Source organism: Neurospora hispaniola (genome assembly GCF_033458365.1).
Source record: "Neurospora hispaniola strain FGSC 10403 chromosome Unknown B0T23scaffold_7, whole genome shotgun sequence".
Classification (NCBI taxonomy): Eukaryota; Fungi; Ascomycota; class Sordariomycetes; order Sordariales; family Sordariaceae; genus Neurospora; species Neurospora hispaniola.
In genome coordinates, this window is record NW_026944412.1 from 2,706,603 (window position 1) to 2,730,052 (window position 23,450).

General features: G+C 50.6%; 7 protein-coding genes across 7 annotated transcripts; 1 reads left to right on the forward strand and 6 right to left on the reverse strand.

The window, feature by feature from the left end:
• Positions 1 to 476: 476 nt before the first annotated feature.
• Positions 477 to 3,030, reverse strand: B0T23DRAFT_387286 (uncharacterized protein). The gene is made up of 3 exons (XM_062837676.1): positions 1,901 to 3,030; positions 1,714 to 1,830; positions 477 to 1,651 (listed from the first exon to the last, which is right to left on the reverse strand). Exons 1-3 carry the CDS (start codon positions 2,697 to 2,699, stop codon positions 882 to 884), a joined length of 1,686 nt encoding a protein of 561 aa, XP_062690224.1. The 5' UTR covers positions 2,700 to 3,030; the 3' UTR covers positions 477 to 881.
• A 356-nt stretch (positions 3,031 to 3,386) lies between these two features.
• Positions 3,387 to 3,626, reverse strand: B0T23DRAFT_322641 (uncharacterized protein; the record flags this gene model as incomplete). The annotated part of the gene is made up of 1 exon (XM_062835310.1): positions 3,387 to 3,626. One exon carries the CDS (start codon positions 3,624 to 3,626, stop codon positions 3,387 to 3,389), a length of 240 nt encoding a protein of 79 aa, XP_062690225.1.
• An 875-nt stretch (positions 3,627 to 4,501) lies between these two features.
• Positions 4,502 to 5,611, forward strand: B0T23DRAFT_322548 (glutathione S-transferase; the record flags this gene model as incomplete). The annotated part of the gene is made up of 2 exons (XM_062835306.1): positions 4,502 to 5,262; positions 5,332 to 5,611. 2 exons carry the CDS (start codon positions 4,502 to 4,504, stop codon positions 5,609 to 5,611), a joined length of 1,041 nt encoding a protein of 346 aa, XP_062690226.1.
• A 754-nt stretch (positions 5,612 to 6,365) lies between these two features.
• B0T23DRAFT_364626 (uncharacterized protein) lies at positions 6,366 to 8,592 on the reverse strand (the record flags this gene model as incomplete). The annotated part of the gene is made up of 4 exons (XM_062836345.1): positions 6,366 to 6,449; positions 6,546 to 7,376; positions 7,491 to 8,056; positions 8,115 to 8,592. The coding sequence occupies 4 exons, from the start codon at positions 8,590 to 8,592 to the stop codon at positions 6,366 to 6,368; spliced, it is 1,959 nt and encodes a 652-aa protein (XP_062690227.1).
• Positions 8,593 to 11,709: 3,117 nt separating this feature from the next.
• On the reverse strand, positions 11,710 to 12,632 carry B0T23DRAFT_323460 (uncharacterized protein; the record flags this gene model as incomplete). Its single annotated transcript, XM_062835358.1, has 2 exons — positions 11,710 to 11,796; positions 11,952 to 12,632. The coding sequence occupies 2 exons, from the start codon at positions 12,630 to 12,632 to the stop codon at positions 11,710 to 11,712; spliced, it is 768 nt and encodes a 255-aa protein (XP_062690228.1).
• A 3,118-nt stretch (positions 12,633 to 15,750) lies between these two features.
• On the reverse strand, positions 15,751 to 16,633 carry B0T23DRAFT_323831 (uncharacterized protein; the record flags this gene model as incomplete). The annotated part of the gene is made up of 2 exons (XM_062835376.1): positions 15,751 to 15,837; positions 15,953 to 16,633. 2 exons carry the CDS (start codon positions 16,631 to 16,633, stop codon positions 15,751 to 15,753), a joined length of 768 nt encoding a protein of 255 aa, XP_062690229.1.
• Positions 16,634 to 18,658: 2,025 nt separating this feature from the next.
• Positions 18,659 to 22,666, reverse strand: B0T23DRAFT_447199 (uncharacterized protein). The gene has a single exon (XM_062840995.1). It carries the CDS (start codon positions 22,437 to 22,439, stop codon positions 18,858 to 18,860), a length of 3,582 nt encoding a protein of 1,193 aa, XP_062690230.1. The 5' UTR covers positions 22,440 to 22,666; the 3' UTR covers positions 18,659 to 18,857.
• Between the last annotated feature and the right edge of the window lie 784 nt (positions 22,667 to 23,450).

Consider the following 23,450-nt stretch of genomic DNA (forward strand, 5'->3'; position numbering starts at 1 on the left):
ACATGACCACGTACTACATGACTACGTGACAAAAAAACTCCGTCTCTCTTCCCGTGGTATCTAACACCTATTCAAGGCCATCCCAAACACAAACCCAAAGTAATTAAGACAGGCTGAGCATATCAATACAAAGCCACCCACCAATCAAAAACCCCCATCAGCTCCTCAAGTGAAGGCCAGTTCCGCATCTAGTGCTGCTAGGCCCTAGAATAGGGGCTAACCTGCAACACACAAACTTCCAGCCTGGTTTAGGTTGTATGCTAACACCAGACCACACCACACCACACCACACCACACCACATTACACCAAACACATAACAAATAACATAATTACATCCACAAACAAGACAAAGCGAGACATGTACGTGGTTATTAGTAGAGACTATCCTAGCTGAGGTAGGAAACAAAAAACACCCACACGAGATCGGGATCCCGTCCGCTGTCCCTTAGATACCTAATGGACACTATCAATCAATCGGCCTGATTAGTAGGTAGTTGGGCAGGTGTTGTATGTTTCGTTTTGTATTTCACTTATTGCCCCTATCCCTTCTCACCTTTCATATACATGTATATTCGGCTACAATCCGTATGTAGGAAAAACGACGCGAGTTTTTGGTAAGTGGGCTGAGGGAGTGAGTGGAGGAAGAAATACATTAACGTAGATGGTCCGATGTTGGTCACTTGATATTGTGAAGGGTCGTTACAAGACAATGAAATGTCATTTGCCAATGCAAACAGCTGAACAAGACTGAATCTGGCACGCTTTGAATTGGGAATGCATCGTGCTTTAAGCAAAGTCCACTGGAGACGGCCTGAGATATGAAAGAGTGTACCAAAAGTGTGATGTATTCAACGTGATGCTGAGATTGGCTCTGCTACTCTTATTGCTTCGCTGCCCATCTTTGCACGTACAGCCACTTCAGCTCGGTACCGCACCCGTTGTATTTGACTGCTTCAATGAGGTTTTCGCCTAGAAAATCCAACACCCTCATCATTTCTTCCGCAGAGATCTTGGGACTATACCTCCTCTGGATATCCCTAATGGCGTTCTGGAGGTCCGCTGCGCCAGGTAACGACTGGTTTAACGTTGCAGAGGGGATCGGCTTGGTAGACGTCACCGTGCTCTGTGTACTTGCTGTACTGGTGGACATCCTCCTTCGTGTTGTTGGTTTCGCATCATCCTTGTGCGCCTGGGCACTCCTCATCACCTTCACTGCCTGTGCCATGTCCTTCAACACCTCCCTCTTGACCATCTTCTCCATCTTCACCGTAATATCCTGACGGATATCCTCGACCCACTCGTCTTCGATCTCCTTCCGCAGCTCCTCTTGGGCTAGTTCAACCGTCTCAGCCACCCATTCCTCTGTTTGGCTTAGGAGCGCGCCCTCGAGTTCGCGACGCACATCATACAAATGATCGTCGATTCTTTCGTCGACTTTGGTGTTTATGTAACCGAAAATTTGCTCCACCTCCTCTGTGTCGTATCTGCATGTGCTTTCGGCATTGAGACACTCGGTTATCAGTTTCTCAACCTGTTTGACCCGAACATCGAGGCTGGCGGTGCGGCCGAGCACTCGACGTATTGCGAGGAGAATGTGCTTGTCAGTTGGAGAGTGAGATAAGAGCTCGCTTGTGCGTCGACGCTTTCGGTCTGGAACGGTAACGGCATTAGCTTGGAGCAGGTGATTGCTGATGATACCAAAGGGGACGTACCAGTCGGGGTGGAGAACTGATTCGGGCTTTGAAGAAGTGAGCCCGAGGTGGAAGGCGGCTGCACCTGTTCATCTGTCGTCACAGGAGACAATGATTCACTTATACGTCGCTTTCGATCTGAAAGTGCACAGTGTTAGTTGCTGCTTGAGAGACAGCGTGACGGTGATGGAAAACAGGATGACCGTACCAATAGGGGCCAAGTACCCCGGCGCATTCCGAGACGAGCTATCGTTGGTATATGGGGGAGGGATGATGTCTGTCGGTTTCGCTGCTGTTTCCTTTGCGATTTCTTCCAAAGTCTGGTTGTGATTGGTGCCAACGGGAGGAGCAGTCTTGCCCAAGTCGATAACCTGACCGGGCCCGCCATGGAACAAAACGTCGAACGATGCCAATATCTCGTCCGTCCGCATTAGGCCAAATGGACGAGAGGACGAGAAGACCGACGGGAGCAAAGCTAGCTGCTCTCGATACTCCGGTGTAAGGTTGAGGCGGTTCAGGTAAACAGTGAACTGGCACAATGTAGCCAGGGACTTCATGCTGTCAAAAAGAGCTTGATACCGAGGCCTCGGCTCATAAGACCCTTTGTTTGCCGTTGGCGCCACGAGACTAGGTGGTTGTGTCATCGTAAACTCTAGGGAAATGAAGTTGTCGCCGTCAGGTCCCTGCATGGCGGGCGGACGATGACTGCGAGCGAACTCGATCGACTGGATCGTCTCTGGATGAACAAGCAAGTACAGCTTTTTCTTGGTGTTGCCATCTTTGAGTAGGATAAAGCCATGCAGTTTGAACATGGCTAGCAACTTTTTGGTATCTACGTATAGATCGATACGCAAATCCGATGTGTGTTGTTTCTCCAGGTCGATACCGTTCTTCCAGGCAACAACTCCATTAAGTTCAGAGAGGTTGATTTTGCAACGTTTCTCGTCATCGTCGCTTGCGAAGGATGTAGTCGCTACGTAACTTTCGTTGTGTTTGCCGCCGGGCATGTCTCCATCGATGCCACCAATCTCCCTGTAACCATATTCGTAAGCGTAATCTGAGAAGGGGAAGATCCGCCGATCTCGCGTGACGATGCGACTATCAGCAACGGTCCCAAACGAATCAAGAGCCCCAGTCCTTCCAACAGGCGTACCTGCCGGGTAGGAGTTGGCTATTTATAAAGACCCGTGACAGTTTGGGACGCATTGTTGCAGACGCAGCATCAGCCATATAGTTCTTAGCAGCGTCCTAGGCAAATCAAAAGCCCCAGTCCTTCCAACAGGCGTACCTGTTGGGTGGGAGTTGGCTATTTATCAAGACCTCTGACAGCCTGGGACGGTATGCTTTGAGCATATGGCCTGCGAGAGACGGAGCGGGCATGTGTTGTGATGGGCATTCAGCGCTAGCCGAGAGGAAGGGAGGGAGGAAGGCGAGAGAGGATTTGGATCAGTGAGCATGGTGCCGCAGCTCTTGCAGACAATGTATCTGTATCAGTAACGGTCTCAAGCGAGTCAAGAACCTTAGTCCTTCCAGCCTCGTGCACACATGCTGGGTAGGAGTTGACTATCTATAAAGGTCCTTGATAGCTTGAAACGCGTACTTCCAGACGCATCGGCCCCAAGCTCTCAGCAGCGTCCTAGGCGAATAAAGAGACCCAGTCCTTCCAGCAGGCGTACCTACTGGGTAGGAGTTGGCTATTTATAAAGACTCTTCACAGCCTTGGGCGGTGTACTGTGAGCATATGGCCTGCGAGAAACTGAACGACGACAGTCCACGGTGTTCATAGGGGAGGGGAGAAGAGGAGGGGGGAGATATTGAACGAAACCTGGTGCCAGTGACAATCGACCGGCTGCTCCTGCGTGACAATGCGAACATGGGGCAGACAAAGGGCGTATGGCTGGATTCGCATCGTCCGGGAGAAACCGAGCAATCATCGCACCGGTAGCATGATCATCACTGACCCTGGAGAGGATATTGAAAACGGCTGGGTTGACTCGCATCCGTCGTCGTGATTATCGGGTTCACGGTGATCGGGGAATGGAGGAGGTGGTGTAGAGGGCAGGCAGTCTGCCATGGCGACGGCCTAACGGGTTAAATGGGGGGTGAAAAGATATTTCAATCAATCACGTTCATTGGAATCCCATTGACGACGAGGCGGCGGTCGATAGAGAGGTGGAGGGCCCGACTCGTTTGTTGACTTTGTGGAGCGTTGTTCACGCAAATGTGAACGACGTTGCGGCCTCTATCCCTGGCTACCTACGCAAAGTCACATGACCGCGACGAGTGTAACCTGCACCGCCATGTACTGTCACCAGCCACACATGATGAGATCGAAATGAAGACACCAGCCACGATTGGCCCAAAAAGCCAAGACCAGCCAATGGGATGCAGTGAGGTCATTGACGACTTTCAATCGGACTTCGGGCTGCTCAGTAATCTGCGACTAACATGATGCGTCTTGTTTGTCAGCGTCACGGTGGATGTTTGGCGAATAACGTTTCGGGCCTGTAAATGCATTTCGGTATAAATACCGTAAACAACCTTTTGTACATGATCGCGCAGTTAGCATCAACACTATCGTCACACCTGTGAATCCCTCATGAGCCTTCGCTTTCGTCTCAACCTCGCTGCAGTGAGATCTCCAACTTTGCTTCTACCCCGCAGCAGCATCAGTTCATCTCTTGTCTCAACCGTCGTCGTCCGAACCTCAACCCGCAACATCTCAACTCTATTGCAACCGTTCCCGTTGCCCCTCGAAACTACACCAAACAACTTAACTAAAAGAACCCTCAACACCACTACACCCACGATGGCCACCTCCGACACAATCACCAACTGGGTAGACCCCAACGACAAAACGGGCGAATTCAAGCGCCAAGTCTCCTCCTTCCGCTCCTTCATCTCGCGCTCTGACCCTTCCTCTCCCTTCCCCCCCGAAAAGGGCCGCTACCACCTCTACGTCAGCTACGCCTGTCCGTGGGCCACGCGCGCCCTGATCGTGCGCAAGCTCAAGGGGCTAGAGGACATCATTTCTTTTAGTTCTGTGCACTGGCACATGGGCCCATTGGGGTGGCGGTTCCCCCTCGCTGAAGAAGGAAAGGAGGGTGGGGATGCGGCTGGGGACCAAGTGGTGCCTGACCCGGTCGGTGGGAAGCAGTACATGCGGGAGGTGTATTTCGGGGTGGAACCGGAATACAACGCGCGGTTCACGGTGCCGGTGCTGTTCGACAAAGAGGGGGGGCGCATTGTGAATAATGAGAGCAGTGAGATTGTGAGGATGTTGGGGAGCGAGTTCAATGAGATCGTGGAGGATGCCAAGGCCAAGGAGTTGGATTTGTATCCCGAGGATTTGAGGGCCGAGATTGATGAGGTGAATGAGTGGGTTTACCATGACATCAACAACGGGGTGTACAAGAGCGGGTTCGCGACGACGCAGGAGGCGTATGAGCGGAATGTCACAAAGCTATTTGAGGGGTTGGATAAGGTCGAGAAGCATCTGAAGGAGGTGCAGGAGAAGGGCAAGGGGGAGTATTGGTTTGGGGAGAGGTTGACCGAGGTGGATGTGAGATTGTGAGTAGTTTTACCTGCCTGCCTCCTGGGAGCTGAGTGAGAAGACAGGGATGCTGACCATGAGAACAGGTTCCCGACGATTATCCGCTTCGACCCCGTCTACGTTCAGCATTTCAAGTGCAACTTGCGCGACATCCGGTCTGGATATCCAGCCATCCACAGGTGGATGCGCCATCTCTACTGGAACGTCCCTGCCTTCCGTGAGACGACCAACTTCTTGCACATCAAGAAGCACTACACTTGCTCGCACCCTCAGATCAACCCCAAGGGTATCACGCCGTTGGGCCCGGTGCCGGATATCCTGCCACTCGACGAGGAAGTTGAGGCTGTCAAGGCTGCGAAGAACTGATGTAGGGAGCAGCTACCTCTTTGGTATGTACCTGCCGGTGACCAATTAATAGCGGAACAACATAGAGATTATCAGTAATTGCAATCCTCTTTGTCGCCTAGCAACCTAGTCTGCCACATGTTTGTTATCTAGGTTTACCAGGCTTCTTCCTTTATTCGCTGAACAATAGGCTTTCTTGTTGCACCAAGCGAAGCGGCACATGTCTGATATCTGCTTATGCAATCAACATTCCTTCTACCCGCACATATCATTGCGATGTCACAAAAAGCGCAAGGTGTAGCGAGCCACATAATTTGGAGGTTCTCTTTGGTTTCTGTTGATTGGGTCCTAGCTACATGTATGTGATGAATCCGTTGTTCGACTTCCTTCATCTCAAAGCGGACGGTTCCCATTTCAAACTGACCGTTTAACCTTTCATCGACCAGGGCGTCGTGTCCAGGTAGAATGTTGTATGAGTCTCTACCTGCCAGCGACTACTCCCTTGACCGGAAATTCTAGGTAATAATCTTTGTTAAACTGCATCGTGATGAGTATTGAGCATTACAATGAATGCTTTCCCAATATTAGGCCGATAGGCAAAGCCTTCCACATCCTCATCGAACTTTTGGAACCACTCAGTGTTTCCAGATGTCGGTGAGGACGATAACCTCCCTCCCTATTGCCTTGAATAGGGCACCTTATTTTGCTAGAGGCCGAAAGGCGGCCACAGAACAAGGGTTTGGTAGGGGGTGGGAGGTCGAAGACGACAGACCGGTTAGATCCGGTAAGAACGATGCCAACACGGGTTGAGGTGACCGAGGTGCTGTTCGATCTTGTAGAAAGAGCGCTCCTGTGTCTTCTGTTGTGAAACAACAATGATGCGTTAGTGAATGAACAGACCCACTTTCAAGTTGTCGACAATCTCCCTCAAGAAAGGAAATAACAATTAACTTACCCCAGACTTGGCATCAATCTTTTGCTTCTTAGTAGGAGCAAGAAGGCTCTTCACCGTGTCCCTCTTGAACTTCTGGAACCAATCCGACCTCTCCAGCAGCGCCTCCAAGTCAATCGTGCCCCGGTCCGCAACCCTTGTGCTCTCATTCACAAACGGCTCGACGCTAATCACCACCTTCTCCAGACTTCCCTTCTTCCGCAGCACGTCCAGCCGATTGATCGACCACGAGAAGAAGCGAAAGTACTTGAAGGTCGAATACGGCATCTTACCGCTAGCAAACCGACCCTTACGCTGGATCAGACTCTTGACATCCTTGGGCCGGACATGGGCGCTCCGCATCGCCACCACGATCTCCAGCGTTTTGACATTCTTGCAGTTCTTCAACCAGTCCAGCGCGGCCCGCTGCATGTCGCACTGCTCGCGACGGTAAACGGGACCGACGTGCCAAGCCACGTGCTCCACGTACTCGGTCAGCAGCGGCGACAAGGTCGCGTCCTGCCAGAGCAGGCTCATCGACTCCGTCAGCTTGTCGCTGCCGTGCCAGCTGTCGGAGTAGTTCCAGCGGAAATGGGAGTCGTACCGCAGGTACAACTGCGTGCAGCGAAAGTACTCGGCGTAGGCGACGTTGCGGATGTCCGAAGAAATGGCGCCGAGCTTGAAGAGACCGCGGAGCTGGGCGCGCAGGTGGCGGGGGTTGGAGTAGAATTGGAGGCGTTTCTGGTAGGAAGATTGGTCGGAGGGCGAGGTGTCGGGGGTGGTGTGCCAGACGAAGCGGTAGATGATCAGTTTGAGCTCCTCAGGGAGCTTCATGAAGGGGAAGATTCCTTGGGGCTGGAATGGGGGTGAGGGGATTGGGGCTAGGGCTGTGACTGCGGCGATTGAGGCCGAGTTTTTTGAGACGGCATTGTCCGTGGGCTGGTAGTTGAGAGTGGATGGAAAGCCGACAAAGGGGTGAGGCGCGAAAGGCGAGGACGCGGCATCGGAAGTGGTTGGGGCAGCAGGAATGAGGCCGGTAGCAAGCTGAGCGGCAGCCTGAGCCTGAGCGGCAGCAATGGCTCTCTGCCTCAGCCGATCGTTCATAGCCTGAGACTGAGCGGTAGCACTACGCTTCCGCTGAGCGGCCATAAGAGCAGATGAAGTCTGCTGCCGAGCGGTAGCTTGACCTTGAGCTTGAGCGGCAGCCTGGGCCTGAATTTGAGCAAAAGCCTGAACATCAGCCGCAACAATAGCACTCTGGCCTTGAACATAGGCCTGCTTCCCAGCGGCCATAAGAGGCGCATGTTGAGCATTGGCTGTGGGCGGGTTTCTACCCGTGACGGAGGGGCCTACGACAGGATTAGCCACGACATGGGACTGGTTGGCCGTAGCCTGATTGCCGTTGACAGGGTTGCCGAAGGCCCAGTTGCCCGTGATGGAGTTGCCCGCAACCGGAGTGCCTACGATAGGACTAGCTCCAACCGGATTGCATACGATCTGGTTGCCTCTAGCTGAGTTGCTTGTGGCCGAGTTGTCTATGACCCAGTGGTTAGTGACGGTTACCTGTGATAGCTTTGCCTTTGGCCGAGTTACCTGAGGTCCAGATGACTCTAGCCGAGTTGTTGGTGACTGAGTTGCCAGGAATCCAGTTGCCTATGGCCGAGGTGCCTATAGGTGGGTCGAGGAGGAATTCGGGAATCATGTTGCCTATAACCGGGTCGGTGAAGATATCGATGAGAGAGCCCCTCTCACCTGTGACCGAGGTGTCTATGGCTGGGTTGAGCGAGTTGTTGGGCATCGGGTTGTCGATAATGGAATTATCGACAACAGAAGTGTCGATGACCGAGTCGTCTAGAATTGAGTTGAAACCGCGCAAGTTGCCAGTGACCCAGTCGTCCCAGTTAAAGTGGTCGTCCAGGCCCGGATTGCCGGCGAAGTTCCATCCGCCGTCTCCGTTGCCGTTGCCATAGCCGTAGCCATAGACGTCGCCATAGCCGGCGCCATAGCCGTTACCTAAGGCTAGACTAGGAAGGGCGTTCCAAACCCCATAATAATCATTGGCAAAAGACATGTTTAATTAGAAGATGTGGTCTACAAGGCACTTGGTGCCTCAAGTCCAGAGGTGCACCCACACAATTCTTCCAAATATTGTCTGATGGCCGATGGTAAGTCTTCTTAAAAAAGGAAGAAGATAGGGTAGTATAAGATATCAAGTATTTATTTTGCAAGGAAAGAAACATCGGGTGGCAATAAATAGACCAAGATTTGTGTGGTCCGCAGAGCCTCAAGGCATGTGAAGGGTCCTTGAAAAATTCAACCTGGGGAAAGGCGGACTATCTCCCCACAAACCGAAGGCGGTATGTTTGGAAGATTGGGGCTATTAGATAATGAAATGCCCTTCACTCGAGGTTCGTTCGTAGGAGGGGGGGATACAACCACATGCAGGTACTTCTACCCAGTTCACTTCATCAAGTTCATCCAATCTGCTGAAATGTTTAGCTATAGAACTACCCCTCCCCCTTTTTGAGCCCCATGTGGCAGCCGGCAGTTCTACAGAGAACATACATTTAGCATATGAAAGTTGGAAAGGAATCACGGCAGGCAAAGCACGTTTGGCAATTGCAACAGTATTGGAACTTATTCTTAGAGGTGATTTGGGTGAAGTAAACATTTGTGTCTTTTTGTACAGCGACCAAGTATTCAACCGCGAATATTTTCCCATTGTTCTTAAGGACTAATCAAGAATAACCAGGTGTCCCACTACCAGCACCAGTACCGCAGAACAATCTTCTGATAATTCCAAGCAGCTATGGCACAAAAGACAACTGGAATGTTGCTGACAAAGCCATGTGCTACCCCTTGGTGGCGCCGGAAAGCCAAGTCAGGGGGTCGTCCTTTGTTTGTCCCAACCAAACACCAACCAAACCCCTCGTCGCTACGAGAATTTGCCTGTGCTGGAATAGGAAGAATTACTACCGAGAATCGTGCGATTTGACAGGGAGAGTTGCAAGAGGGTAGGGAATGGATGAAGACTAAGTGAGTGGACATACAATGACTGGCTAATCTAGGGAATACCTGCCCTGACACATGGAGAGAATAGCAACAGCAGGGTTGAAGCATTGTCAGAATGTTAGGTAAAGGTAGATGCGTTAGGAAGATGACACCAGGTGTGATATTTTGGGGGACGGGACTAATTGACTGCTTGTTTAAAGCTGAAGTTATATTCGAGTGTCTCCTCTGCTCCCTCCGTTTCGCTCTTCCTTTCTCTGTACTGAAACCTTTGAGTGTCAGTTGCGGCGCTAACACGCGCACACTTGTGTAAAACATTAATGTACTTTGAGTTATAGAGGATGAACCCGGGTCAACCGAAGAAGAACGTTTTTGAACTTGTCACACGAAGGTCTGGAGCGTCAACTGAGGCATAGGGAAGGGGGTAAGATGATGGGTGGACTACCTATTTATGCCGAGAATTCCGGGGAAATCTCTGTGTTGTCGACGTCGAATCTTACAGCTATTTCTGGTACGTTTTTAATCAGGGATCAAGCAGTTAATGTAATTGATCTTGTACGTCTTCTATCCGTCTTCCTGTATAACAGTCGACATGTTCGACGTTAACGGCCCAACCGAGAAAATTGCGCCGGGCAAGAAGAGGAGAGGACGACGTATCGCAGACGTAAGCCCGAGCTTCTGAGATACAACTTGTATAAAGTCTTGAAAGTCGTCTCAACTAACTCTAGGTGTCGTTGTGTCTCTGCGCTGAAGGCAAGCTTCTGAAGCCGTGGGAGAGATTGTCGCTGGTGATGACAATGGCAGTTGGCAGCCTCAAATGATCCTAGTGCAAGAGATCCCAATCCATGTTGGTAGGGCTCTACAGAGAACAGATCTCCAGCGACTGTAGCTGTTCGAGGATCGCAAGCCATTTGATAAACTCGAGCTTGAAGATCGGTCTCTAACGCATCAAAACAAGTTGAAGGTTGTTTCCAAGAAGAACCTACAGCTGGAAGTTTCCAAGCGGCGGATCTGGAATATTGTCTCGGGGTCTTGCCCTCTTCAGTGAGGCTCATGCCAAAACTGGATATGATTGTTGCGTTCTTGGATGAGTCTGGATTTACGCGGTCGTAACTTGATGCGCGCGGAGTTGTTGAGGCCTTCGAGGCCTGTTCTGAGGTAGACATGGTGTCAGGGTCTTGTCGAGATTTTGCTGGGAGGAGGGCGATGCGGTCGGGGGTACCGGATGTAGAGAAAGGCGCTGGTCTCTGAGAAGAGACAGAATACCAACGAAACTGTACTGTCCCAGTCTCGAACGATTTGAGAGGAAGGAGGGCAGGTAACTGATGAAGCTGGAAGAAAGACGACGACGGAACAACTACGTAGGCTTGAGTCAGTACTTGATCAGCAGCATTGATGGAAGAGGAAAAACAGAGGGAAGCCTGGGAAAGGCGAAGAGTCACACTGGACGCCGCGAGAGTTCCCGGGAAGGCAAGCCTAGGGCAGTGAGTGCATGGGCGTCACCTGCAAGGCAAGGCACAACCAACAACGCCTTAAAAAAAAAAACATTCAAGCTCTGATAGATATCGGTTGTGGAAGCAAGAAAACAAAGATTGAAAGAAAAACGCGAGTTGACTCTGTGGTGTTCATTGTATAGACTGCCAGTTCTTTGCCTGCGGCCGTCTTTCAAGAGCAGTGGCTGGCCATCACCGGTGATGCGTGGAAACGCTGTGCGAATATGGGCACAATGAATAGCTGAATATGATGATGACTTCTAGAGGTAGTTCGAGGTGTAAGAGGTGATTGCCGGGAGTCCAGATTGCGACATGGAGGAGGAGGTGCTATGGGAATGTCCTGCATTAAACCAGACGGGAACCCTCCTCCTTCCCTACCGACATTACTTGCCAAGCGGATCTGCAACCACTCCCAAGACACTCCTTCCCTATGACTTTCCCAAGAACCCAATCCTCATGCAAACATCGGTCGTATTTTGAACTCTTGTGGCCCAATCCATTCTCCCGATTTTCGAGACCTTTCCATCGCCGAGGTTGGCACTTTGCTTGAAGCAAACGCTTTCACCTCCGCACAGGCGCGTACCTTCCAGTATAGGTAAGGTAGTATGGCATGACCCGAGAGATTACCCATGGTCGAGAACATGCCATAAAATAGGTTAGTGATCCCCAGCAACGTGATGTTGCGTCTAGATCCTGAACGCTAGTGATCTAGCCCACAGGGGATTGAGACAGCCAAGATGCTGTTCGATAATTTGGTGAGGTGGCTCTGCGTCCTGTTTTGTTGTTGTTGTTAGCATCGACCATTATTCTGGTAAAGATTCTTTGTCGCAACCATGCAACGCAGATGAAGTGCGGAGAAAGATGGTTTGCCCTAGAAGAAGGAAAATGTGTTCTTAAAGGTAAAAAGGAAGAGTAAATTTTAACGTACAGGCTTCGCGAGGCCCTCCACCAACGCGCGGAACCAGTCGACACTGTTCCAGAGATTAACGAGTTCTAGCCTGTCGGCCACGAATGTGACGAAGGGCTTTTCTGAGTTGGCATTGCGTCGAGCCAAACTGACAGCCAGACGGCGCATAGCATTGACGGAGTAATGCGCGCCCTTCCTGTTTTCCAAGTCAGGCCCATTGGAGAGGATAATCTTCAACGTCTTGAGCTGCTTGAGTCCTTCCAACCATCTCAGGGTCGTAATTCGATGCTCATAATTCTCGGGCCAGTATAGGCTAACATGCTGCAAATGGTACTTGAGCAGAAAGCTACTCTGCATCTTGGCCATGACCTGGACATTGTGCCATGAGTAGCCCTGCATCTGCGTGTTCCAGCGGAAATACGCTTGGGTGCGGTGAAAGAACTCGGAATAGGCTTCAACCCTCATCTGGTGAGACACGGCACCCATTTTTACCACAAAAGAGAGCTGCTTCTTCAAATAAGCAATTCGCAACTGACCGCTCCTCTTGATCCTGTATGGCTTTGGGTCGACGCTCCATGCCATGCGGTAGATGATGAATCGGATCTCGGGCGGAAATCGGAAGAACGGAAGCTTGGATGCGGGTTTGTTGCCATCTCCGGCCGCCTTAAGGGAGATCTTCCAGGCCTTGTCAGAAGAAGACATGTTACAAGAGAGCTGTCGTTTGGGGCGTCAGGGGGCAAGTATCAACTGAATCAGAGCGTTAGTATGTCAGTTTCTTCTTAAATACTGATGACCCAATACCTTTGGTCAAGTCCCACGTCGCTTCTACCTTGGCCTTGGACGCTGAACCAAGGAAGTTGGAAAACGAAGATGCGAGGTCTTTATGTACGCGAGGAGCGAGCTCCAAATCTCATTCACCAGTGACTTCCATCCGCAAGATGGCTTCTATTCACGACAATAGTTCAGGTTCAGGTTCAGGTTCAGGTTCAGGTTTGCGTTGTAGGTTTGGCTTCGAAACTTTTACAGAGTCGCGGGACACTCTGTACTCCCTACCCATCTATAAACTACCTTTCTGTAATTTCCCTTTTCTTCTTTGACTTCTTGTCTTTAGTCCAAGTTAGCAATTAAGGTAGTAAAGCCTTTGCACATTCAAGGTATCCAAACCCTACTACGCTGTGACAACTGTGCAATACAAAATGGAGAAATGGTAGAAAATCGGAAGCCGGTTCAGAGATGGGGTGAGAAGTACATACCGCAAAGACCCGGGGCATCCGTTTCTATGTTCCAGGGAAATCAGGCATAGTTTGTAAGCATATGGAAACATTCATACCCGCCAGAAATTGTGTGGAAGACGGTGTTTCAGATGTCTCCATGCTACAGTGCACTTGAACAGATACCTCTAGGTGGGAAATGCAAGGCACTAGAAGTAGAAGGATCGAATTTACCATGCTTCGGGGAGGCAACACGTTTCCTAGCAGTATGCTTACATATCATACCTAATTTTTCTGGAATATCAAAACAGATGCTCCGATCCTTGCTGTAGATGGAGGCGAAATAAAGTAGGAAACGTGGAAAGGATAGACACCATCACCAGGCACCTATCACCACGACCCCCAGCCACATTGTGCAAAGCAACCTCTGCAAAAACCATCGAAACAAACATCTTGCGAAGAACATTCAACTTCGCTCAAAGAGATTCCTGATACATCTGGAATACACTTCATCCAAAGAAAGCACTAGAAATAGGGCGCCGAAAAGATGATGCGTGTGTACGTGTGGCAAATATTGGTGATCGGAAGAAAAGGGAGACCAGGAGACCCGGACCCGACCCTACCCAAGTACTGGGATGGGCACAACGGCCTGGTATTCACGCACCTCCACGAACTAGCTGTAGACTGTTGCACAATGTGTGAGAACCTCTGGTCTTCTGTATTGTTCCCTTCCCAAATTTCCTTGATATTATCGCCACCGAACCCTGAACGTCATTCTGATGCATTGGATACCTACCCTGTAGCCATAAAATGGAATGTCAAAACCCATGAGCATATGACATGACAATAGGCGAGTTAAAGATACTAAGAAAGCGACCAAGTAGCTCTTGTACAAAAAAAAGCTTCAGCAGTCCCTTTCAAAACTCCTCCTAAGGGTGACGCCCCCTCTTGCTCTTTCACCAACCAAGAAAGTGCGTTGCCATCGTGACTTCCAGTTCCAAGTGAAATGTGAACACCCCCAAAGCCTAAGACTGCCCGCCCGACCCCTCAACCTTCCATCCCAATTTTCATCCCACCACCAACACTCGGTCCCGAGCCGTGTGCTCTGATAGGAACCCTTCAGCATAACCAATCACTTTCCCTCTACAGTGTCAGAGGGTAGATAATCTACTTCTACCGCGCCAAATTCCATCACCAAGAGGACTGGACAAGCCGGGCCCCTGGGTCGGATGGTATAGCGGTTACGGATTTGGAACGGATCGGGACCCGTTCCAAAGCTGCTGCTGTAACGCGTTCGATTCACGGGTGAGTTCTCTTATGTTCTCCCACTTTTTTTTTCTTTCCTTTTTTCTGTCTCTGGAAATCCAATCCTTCCCTTTTGTATCAGCAACTGTGATCATGTACTCCCTGCGCGAAGCTCCTACTTTCAGATGGTTTGAGACCAGCAGTCAAGCCATAATTTTCCACTACCCATGTGCAATGAACTTGACACCGAAGACTTCTTGTGGCATTGAACACTTCGCGAGTCGGTGTAGGTGTGTAAAGCATCTGCTCATTACTAATCGGTAAAAAGGGTTGCGCCTGGTCTCGACATTGCCAACGCCAGTCCTCAAAGTCTCGGCTGTGTTATTTTACTGTCAGCTACCTCAATGGGCATGTCACCTGCACTTTGCAGAATTGACACCACTCAGTATTTTTTCAGACGGGACTTTTGGATGATGTTCCAGTGCTTCCGATCACACCTGGAGTGGAATCGTATATAGCCATGTGTGACGTGGACTAATCGTAAAAGATCTCGGTCCTGAACTGTCAGCGAACTCGGCCTAAAACTCGCATTGACCAGATGTGTCCCTTGAGGCAAACGACATCTTTCGTTCAAGCATGTGTCCCGTGGCTGTAGGTAGGAGCTGGTGGATTGATTGTCCACATTTCGCGAAAAACCTGGTTCCTTATTCCGGCGGGAAGCCGTAGAAATGGGAAAGGCTTGGTGTTTTGGTGCGATGAAGACGTGGCGGCCAGCTGTTTGGGGAGGTTGTAGTTTGTGGGTGTGCAGAGAACGCTTGAGGTGAGAGAAAAGGAGTGATGATCGCAAAATAGGAAGGAAGAACTGAAGGAGGCAAAACATCCTATAGAATATATATCGGAAGGAAGATGGGTTTCGCTGGTTTACATATCATTCTGTGATCTACCGCGCTTAATTCGCTTTCTTCGTCTCTTATATCCCCCGACCTGAATCCCATCCTGATCAATGACTGTCCCTGAGTCCCAAAACAAGGGTACCATACCAGCTGATCTGTTGAAGTGATTACCCAGATTTCCTGAAGAAGCCGCTTGTGTGTGAATGCACCAACAACAGACGACGGGTTGAACAGATCATCTAATCCTCCTATCGTGACCTGAAAAAGCAATGATTCCTCGGAAATAATGAGATTCCGAAATTTCGATTGGATAGCAAAGTGGTCATTGAGCAAAAAGGCTCATGGCCCGAATTGGATCAGGGAAAGGACCCTGAAGCTGTGCGCCAAAAGAACCATATATCAGCGGCTGTCAAGGAGCTAGCATGGAAAGGGCCCATGAACACTCACCTGGGTGACCTGGTAATGCCATTACTAAATTCTGTCGGACTTTGTTTTTATCCAACGAGGGTTGAGGCACCCCAGGTGTTCTTTGATGGCCTGGCAGGGAGGTTCGGCGTCCTAAATACGCTGTCAGACTCTGTGGTAGACTACTTCGACCATGGACACTCATTTCAAAAGCAGCAAGGGGGAAAGCTGTTCTGAATGCGAACAAGATAGAAAAGAAGGGAAATACCTTGGGCAGTGTCATCACTAGATTCTCAAACTCCTCCTTAAACTTTCGACACAGGTCGCAATTGTGCAATCGGGAGCTTGAATTTTCTGGGTTGCCAAGCCAGGAGCCATTGTCTTCATGCTTGATGGTCACCTTCTTTAGTCCGCGTAAATTTGCCAAGCTCAGTAACACCTGCTTTTGCTTATAGCTGTAGCCGTGGTAGAAGTACCCCACGTGTACATGTGAAATAACGAGATCAAGCGTTCTGAGCTGCTTAAGACAATGTAGCCAGTGTACTGCTTGGGTGGGTGAGACTTCTTTCTTTCTGTGGGCATTCTCACCGGACCAGTGGAAGCTCACGTGTCTCAGATGAGCCATGAGTAAGGGAGAGCTTAAGAGGAGTTCTTTGTAAGAACGATTATGTAGCGTTCTGGAACCACTACCGTAAGTTGCCCACCGTAGATAAGCTTGAGCATGGTGGAAATATTCATCGAAGGCTTCGGTCCGCATTTGCTGGCAGATGGCGCCCAACCTCCCAATTGCTGTAAGCTGTTGCTTCAAGTAGGACTCCATCAGTTGACGAGAGCCCTTGATTGTGTGATGCTTGGGATCAACCTTCCAAGCGTGGCGATAGATCATGAGCCTGACCTCGAGCGGAAGACGGAACAGCAGAGGCTTGGGGGTTTGGGGGTAGGAAGGCATGGTGATGGATATCTGAGAGGCTGACGATCGGCGACTGAACTTTTGGCAATCAACTGCGCCAGATTGTTAGCAGATCAGTTACCACAAAGCTCACTTTTGTGACCATTACCAAGTATCAAGCTTCGCGTATATCGGCGCCCATGATATGGACTTTGAATGATGTCGTTAGAAACGGAGATATTGGTGATGATGATCAGTGGTTCCTGTGTGAGTTGGAGGACTTGATAGAGTAGTGAAAACAAGAGATCATGAGGGTTGGAAGATTGAAAAAGAATGGGCGGCGAGGAGAATGTACAAGAAGAAATGTACGAGTGAATGAAGAATTGAGATGAAATGAAGAGGCCCCAAACGCAAACGAAAAGTACCAGGTATCAGATGAAGTATCTTGCGCGCTTCAAACACCAAGTTAGACACTTTCCTCTTTTCACGCCGTCGTATCCTATTCAATCCCACAAGTCCCAGATAAGTGCCAGTGATGGGTCCGTAACTGCGGGTAGGCGATCTTTCTCCTTGACATTATCATGATCCAGCCAAACACCATCTCATCAGGATTGAACGATTACCTCAAGAGGAAAATATTGAGACTGAATGAAGCAAAGCGGAGTACAGAAGAAGAAGAGGGAAACGGATCAATGGAGAAAAGGCACTGCTTATAAGGAAAAAAAGTCCAAATAATTTCGGGAAGTAAGGGTAGAGGTATGATTACTTGTTTTATCAAGAGAGAAGAGCCTGCTAAACACTTGCTGCCGAAAGGCCCTCCCTCCATGCCCACGGCGCTGGAAGCTGATGAGCATGGCAGCGATATATCAGACCCAACACTCTAGTTAGCTGTTAGCAAGAGAAAGAAGTTTCCTAGGCGTTGTCTCTTCACAGGGGGTCAGGAGGAAATGTAGAGTGCAGATGATGGAGAAGAGATATCTCGGGCGATGTTACCGGATCGTCAACACACTCCTCGAAATCTTCAAAGTGAATGATATTGTGGCTGAACCTCGCGCTGGTTTCCGATTGAAGTTCGTACTTGATGGTAACTCTCTTAGAACCGAGCAGATTTACTAGTCCTAGATATAAGTAATCGGTGAATCATGGAAACTTACCTTCCCGTTCATACGAAGGGGTAACGTCACGCCGCGGCTTCGAGAGGACAAATTCAACCGTCCGTCCTGAGCTGCTTGAGATCTGCCTTGTAGCCACAAAAACGCTTCTATGGGCGATAGTTTACGTACTGCAAGCCCCCTCCCAGAACACAAGGTCGGTCCAGTTGATCTGAAGAAAAAGAAAATGAACCTACTGCAAGTCCCTCCTTCCTCAACAGCCAGCCATTATCTCGGGTTCAAGGCACCATTCGCCTTCCAAGTTAAGCACCCAACAGAAGATGGCTGAGGATAGGTCCGATTATGGACACATCGCTCCTTCCACTCCGCTAGAATGTTCCTCACCTGCGCAAAGAGTAATAGCGTAGTGACCATATTCGCCGCCGTGGTGGATTCAAGTTCAGGTGCACCTTGATGTTAACAATGTTGAGAAACGGATACATCTTGGACATCCATCAGCCTCAAAATATCGCCGCAGTTTTCGACTAACTGAACGGAGTTTGTTGTCGTGGTAAAAGATGAAAGGGGATCAAATTTAACAATGACGTGGAAAAGGGAAAAGAACGGGTAGTTCAGGACCACTGATGCACGATTTTTCCTGCTGGCAGTCAGAGCAGGTTAAATGGTGGCACTTGCCATCACAGGAAAGATATATCCCTTCAAAGAAACGGCAAAAAGTGGATTGGGTAGGTAAGGAGGAATGGACTTGACCAAAATTGACAGGGATACCCTCAAGGTACGATGAGCAAGTTCCTTTTGAGGGCAAGAACAATCACTACCCAGTCTCCTTCCACTGCTACCGATTCTCCTTCTCGGCGTTTGTCCCGGCCTGTCACATCTCTTCTTCGGCAAACTGAAGCAAGAATGACTTTAAATCAGAAAGACCGGGAGGAACACGCCATCTTACAAGTTCGATATGCTTTTCAATTTCCTCCTCTCTCATTTTTTGTGTCCGAACTCCATTTCTATCATACCTCAGAGTTTTTGTTGAGCATGTACCGCTTTTCATCTATCATGTACTTCAAACAATCAAGCAAGAACAAACAAGTTTTTAATTATCCACATGAACCACTAAATATGGACAACATCAAACATTCATAACACACCCTCCATCAATCGTTGTAAATACACCATCAAGCATCACCACCACCACCACCACCACCACCACCACCACCACCACCCTCCTCCTTCCGAGCTTCCCCAACAGCCTCTCCTCTCCAAACCCTTCCATGTAGCCCATCCAACAACTCATCAAACTCCTCCCTCTGCTTCTTCTTTCCAGCCTCCAGCACATCCTCCAGTAAGTTTTCCTCTTCAGGCACTGGCATCTCTCCACTTCCAATCTGATGTCCTTGATGTCCCTGGAATCCCTGTCCTTGTCCCTGCAGCCTCCCAGCATTCCTAATGATTCTCCAAGCCCTCCTGAACTCGTCCCGAATAGCGACGATGCCGCTGTGCGTGACAGTGCGGGCGACATTGTGGTCGAGCTCGAAGGGGTCCTCGATGGCAAAGAGGTAGCGGTAGCGGACTTCTTTGAGTTCCACATCCGGTTTCGGCTGTTGATGTTGCTCGGTAAAAGGGCCTGTCGGGGTGGGTTCTTCGGTCGTAGGAGCGGGAGGGGCAGGGGCAGGGACAGGGGAATGTGCCGGGAAGCCTGGCGGAGGGGCGAGACCAGGCGGAGGTGCCATACCAGGAGAAGGACCGGCAAGAGGAGCAGCTGTTTGTTGCTGTGGTTGTTGTGGCTGCTGCGCCGACGGGGCAACGGTGGACGGCACACCCGGCGTCGACTCCAACACCGTCTTAGCGCCTGTCCACCCCTTTTCTTGCTTACTGAGAATTCCGCCCTGCGTGCGAAGGCTGATCACATCCCTGCCCCAATCGAAGCCTCTGCCGGGCAACGTAGACAATGAGCCATTTTGGGCATAGTACTCGAAGAACCCACGGAGGAGATGGCCGATGGAGTCCCGGTTCTGGTTGATCATGCCCATGGCCGCCAGACGCTGGATCTCCTGGTCATCGCGCCAGAAATGCACGTTCTTACCTTTGCAAAAGGCTACGTCGTTGAGCTGCTCTGGCGTGAGGTCAGGCGGGAGAGGTGGGGCGAGTTGTTGCAGGTTTGGGCAGACGAAGGGCTTGACGACATTGATTAGGTAATGTAGCACCATCATAACATAGCCGTAGCTGCTGAGGGTGCCGCGGTAAGGGGAGTTGATGCCGCGAACCTTGGCCCAGTGCTTGACGAAGAGAACCATGGGCCGGACGCGCGGGTCGCAGGACGAGTAGCAGCGAAGAAGGTGAGTATTGTGCATGGCAAGGTGGGCGGAGAAGTTGATGTCGCACTGGATGCCTACACCGGACTTGGGAAACTCGAAGCGGTCGCGGTAGGGATCGCGGGGTTGGTTAGGGCCCATGGTTGATGGGTCGCCGATTGAGCGGATCTGGGAAATGGTTTCGATGAGGTCTGGGGACAGAGCGGTCTCGAAGCCGCACTCGAAGGGCTCGACCGGGGACTTCACTATAGGTCCCCGGAGGAAAGCGATGTACGAGCTGATTTTGTCTTCCGTATCCTTAGGATAGAGATTTCTCCCGAGACAATGCTCCAGGTCATGAGCGAGGTGGTAGCTCATGTGTCTCTTTCCAATCGCGTGGAAATTGGAATATCCAACACTTTCCGCGAATTCCTTGACTGCCTCCCGTATGGCCTCGTCTTTGATGCCGTCGATGTAGCGGCGCGAGATGAGGGTAATGGCCTCTCTCCTTTCATCAGCCGTGTCATTTCCAACCAAGTCTTCCACCAACTCCTTCGCCCTGGCGCAATACTGCGCAGTTGACTCGTACTGCCCCTGCGACAATAGCATGAGCTGGATGGAAGGGAGCACTCGCAGTTGATCAGCCGCCCGCTTGAGGTCCCTGTCATACCCCAGAGGATCGGCGCTGCAGTTGGGATGGTCTTGCAGGGTCTTCCACCTGTTTACGCACATCTGGCCTCGCGCTTCCTTGTCCGCGTCCTTTTCGGTGATTTGACGAGACTCCCACATCATCACCATCTGCTCGCCCTCGACTTGCGTGTACACGCCCTGGAGAGTGCGAGGCTGGTCGGGTCGATACTCAAGATCATAGCGATCCAGAGACTTGTAACTGAACAAACGATCGCGCAGCTGGCGATCCTCGAGCCCCTCTACGAATGCTAAGCAAACTTGGTTCAGCTTTTGGAAGTCGGCTGGGGAAAAGTTGTTGATTGTTGAGTTGGTTAAATCGCGTCCGCCAAGACTTCTCAAGTAACCTTTCGTTGTGCCGTAATAGGAGTTTAGGGTTTGATTCAAGGCTTGGTAGAGTTTAAACTCTTTCTTTTCTGTACCATTGTCGTCTGGGTTGCCTTCTTCGTCATGGCGTTCTTTCTTCGGCTGATCTTGCGTGTCATCTTTGTGCTCTTTCCGCTCCTTCTGCTGCTTCTTATCCCCTGCAGATGCATGACGGCCTGCCGACTCATCAGCCTCGTGTTCGTCATCTTCGGCCAAATCATGCTCTGGATCGTCGTTCTCTTCGTCTTCTCCCTTATCTGACATCTCCCTCTCCCTCTTCAGGTGCTCCTCCACCAAATCATCGTACAAGCTCTTTGGCGGCTTTTCGCAGACTTTGATGATGGGCACTCTGGTCTTTGAAAGCAGGCGAGCGGCAAGTCCAACTTCGAGAAACGCCTTTTCAATCAGCCGGGGGATTGGAGAGCCTGGCGCATCTGGCTGCAGGCGTGAGAGAGGCGACAAGAGACCCAAATCCATATCAGCAGCCTTGGTAGCAAACCCAGAAGCAAGACTGCCGAAGCACCGGAGCTGGACGCTTTGGGGAGGAAAGTCGTGGAAGCCGTTCTGAGATTGTTCGTACTGGGTGATGACGGCCTGGGCAAGTGCCTCGATCTTTTGGCGAAAAGTCTCGTTCTCAACGATGTCGTCGTATTCGATCTGGGCATTCGCGATGATGGTTGCGCATAGACCTTCAAGCATGTCGGTTTGTGCCTTGAGCTGTTCCGGCCGGACCTGGGGTTGCCTGCCGGGGTTCCAAAGCGCACCCCCTCTGGGATTTCTAGGTACTGGACCATCGAAGGATCCTTGGGGAGTGTGGTGGGCCGAGCCGGGATTAGGACCGGAACTGAGAGGCTGTCGCCAGGTTTTACGGTCCAAATGCTGGGGGCCTGGGCCGTGGTAAGAGCGGGAAGCGTGGTGTCTGGGTTGGGCATGTCCCTGAAGTTGTACCGGAACCTGGTTGCCCGTATGAGGCGGGTTTGGCTGGTGGGCTCTAGGGCCGGTCTGCTGGTGGTGATAAGCTGTTGGTTGTGGTCCTGACTGAGGTCTTTGATTTCTATAACGGCCTCCATTACCATACGGTGCCGGTTGACGCCCAGGCTGATGTCCAACTTGGTGCCCAAGTCGCTGCGCAGGTTCATGTCCAGCCGGAGGTCCTGGTTGAGGCGCAAACCCTCTCAAGGCCTGTTGTGGTCGGACAGGATCAGGTGGTTGAGCACGAGGGTCAATGGCGATATTCAGCTGAGCGGACATTTGACGACGCTGGGCCTGGTTGAGACGCTTCCGGGGTTGTGGAGGGGATGAACCGTTGGGGGCGTTTTCCACTTGGGGCTCTGGGTCGTTGGAGTTGGTGAGGATCATAGTCCTCAAGCGATCCTCAAGACCCGGTCCTCGGACTCCCTGTCCTTGCTCCATTGCAGCGGTGATGACCTGAGAATCGAGACGACCTCTAAGCCTCCGACTTTTTTGTTCAAGTATGGCCAGGCGAGTAGGCTGTATGCATACAGAGAAGAGCAGTCAGGTGTTGTTGATGGTGTGATCAAGTGAGGGTGGTGGTGGCTGAGAGAAGCCCGCAGTGATGTTGGATGTCCCAGACCACTTTGTGAAGAGAGTGGTCAGCCAAACTGTCGTATATCTAGGTACCAGTTGGCCTGAGATGAATTCGGGAAAAGTGAAGAAGATGAGCCCAGGACTCCCCTCTTTCAGGAATTTCACTTTAGGCTTCAGAGTTCAGGGCAGTTCCAGGCATAGAATATGGAGTGTCAAAAGGTACCTTACAGCATGTACCACAGCGCTGGGATGGGGCCGTTGGGGGGAGCGGCGATGCGGCCCTGATGCGATACCCTGGAGCTGGACTTATTCCTTAGACTTAGAATATCGTGTGAAGTCGCGTCATGCTTATTGCTTTGTTTGCGTAAACACGTCGGCCATGTCCAGCCGTCCACAAACAGTGAGATTGTTCAGACTGTGACACCCGACGGCAGCAAGCAACGGGCAGGAACAGCACGGCGAAGCACCCAATCTTTGGCATATGCGACTAGTGAAACCAGCAGGTGAAGTGCTAAATGACTAGGTCGCCGGTTACACCTCCGCAGGGGGAAAAAAGGTTAGCTTGGTACAGCCAAGCCGCCAGCCAAGCCACTAAGGCAGTACAATAAACCAGGGTATTAATATAAAAAAGAGCTGCATTTATTGTAGCTTATCTTCTTATCTATTATTTTATCTAATAATCAATACTATCTCCATTTGCCTCAATGATCTTTTCTATCCTTTCCGGTATTGAATGAGCTAACTTTAGTAAAAATTCTTCCGGAACGAGATCCCACGCTTCTTGAACAGCTGCTCTGAGCTATAATGGGTTGAGAGACTGAATATCGTATTTAACCTCGATAAATGACTTTATCCAATACTAAACGTTTTCGATTA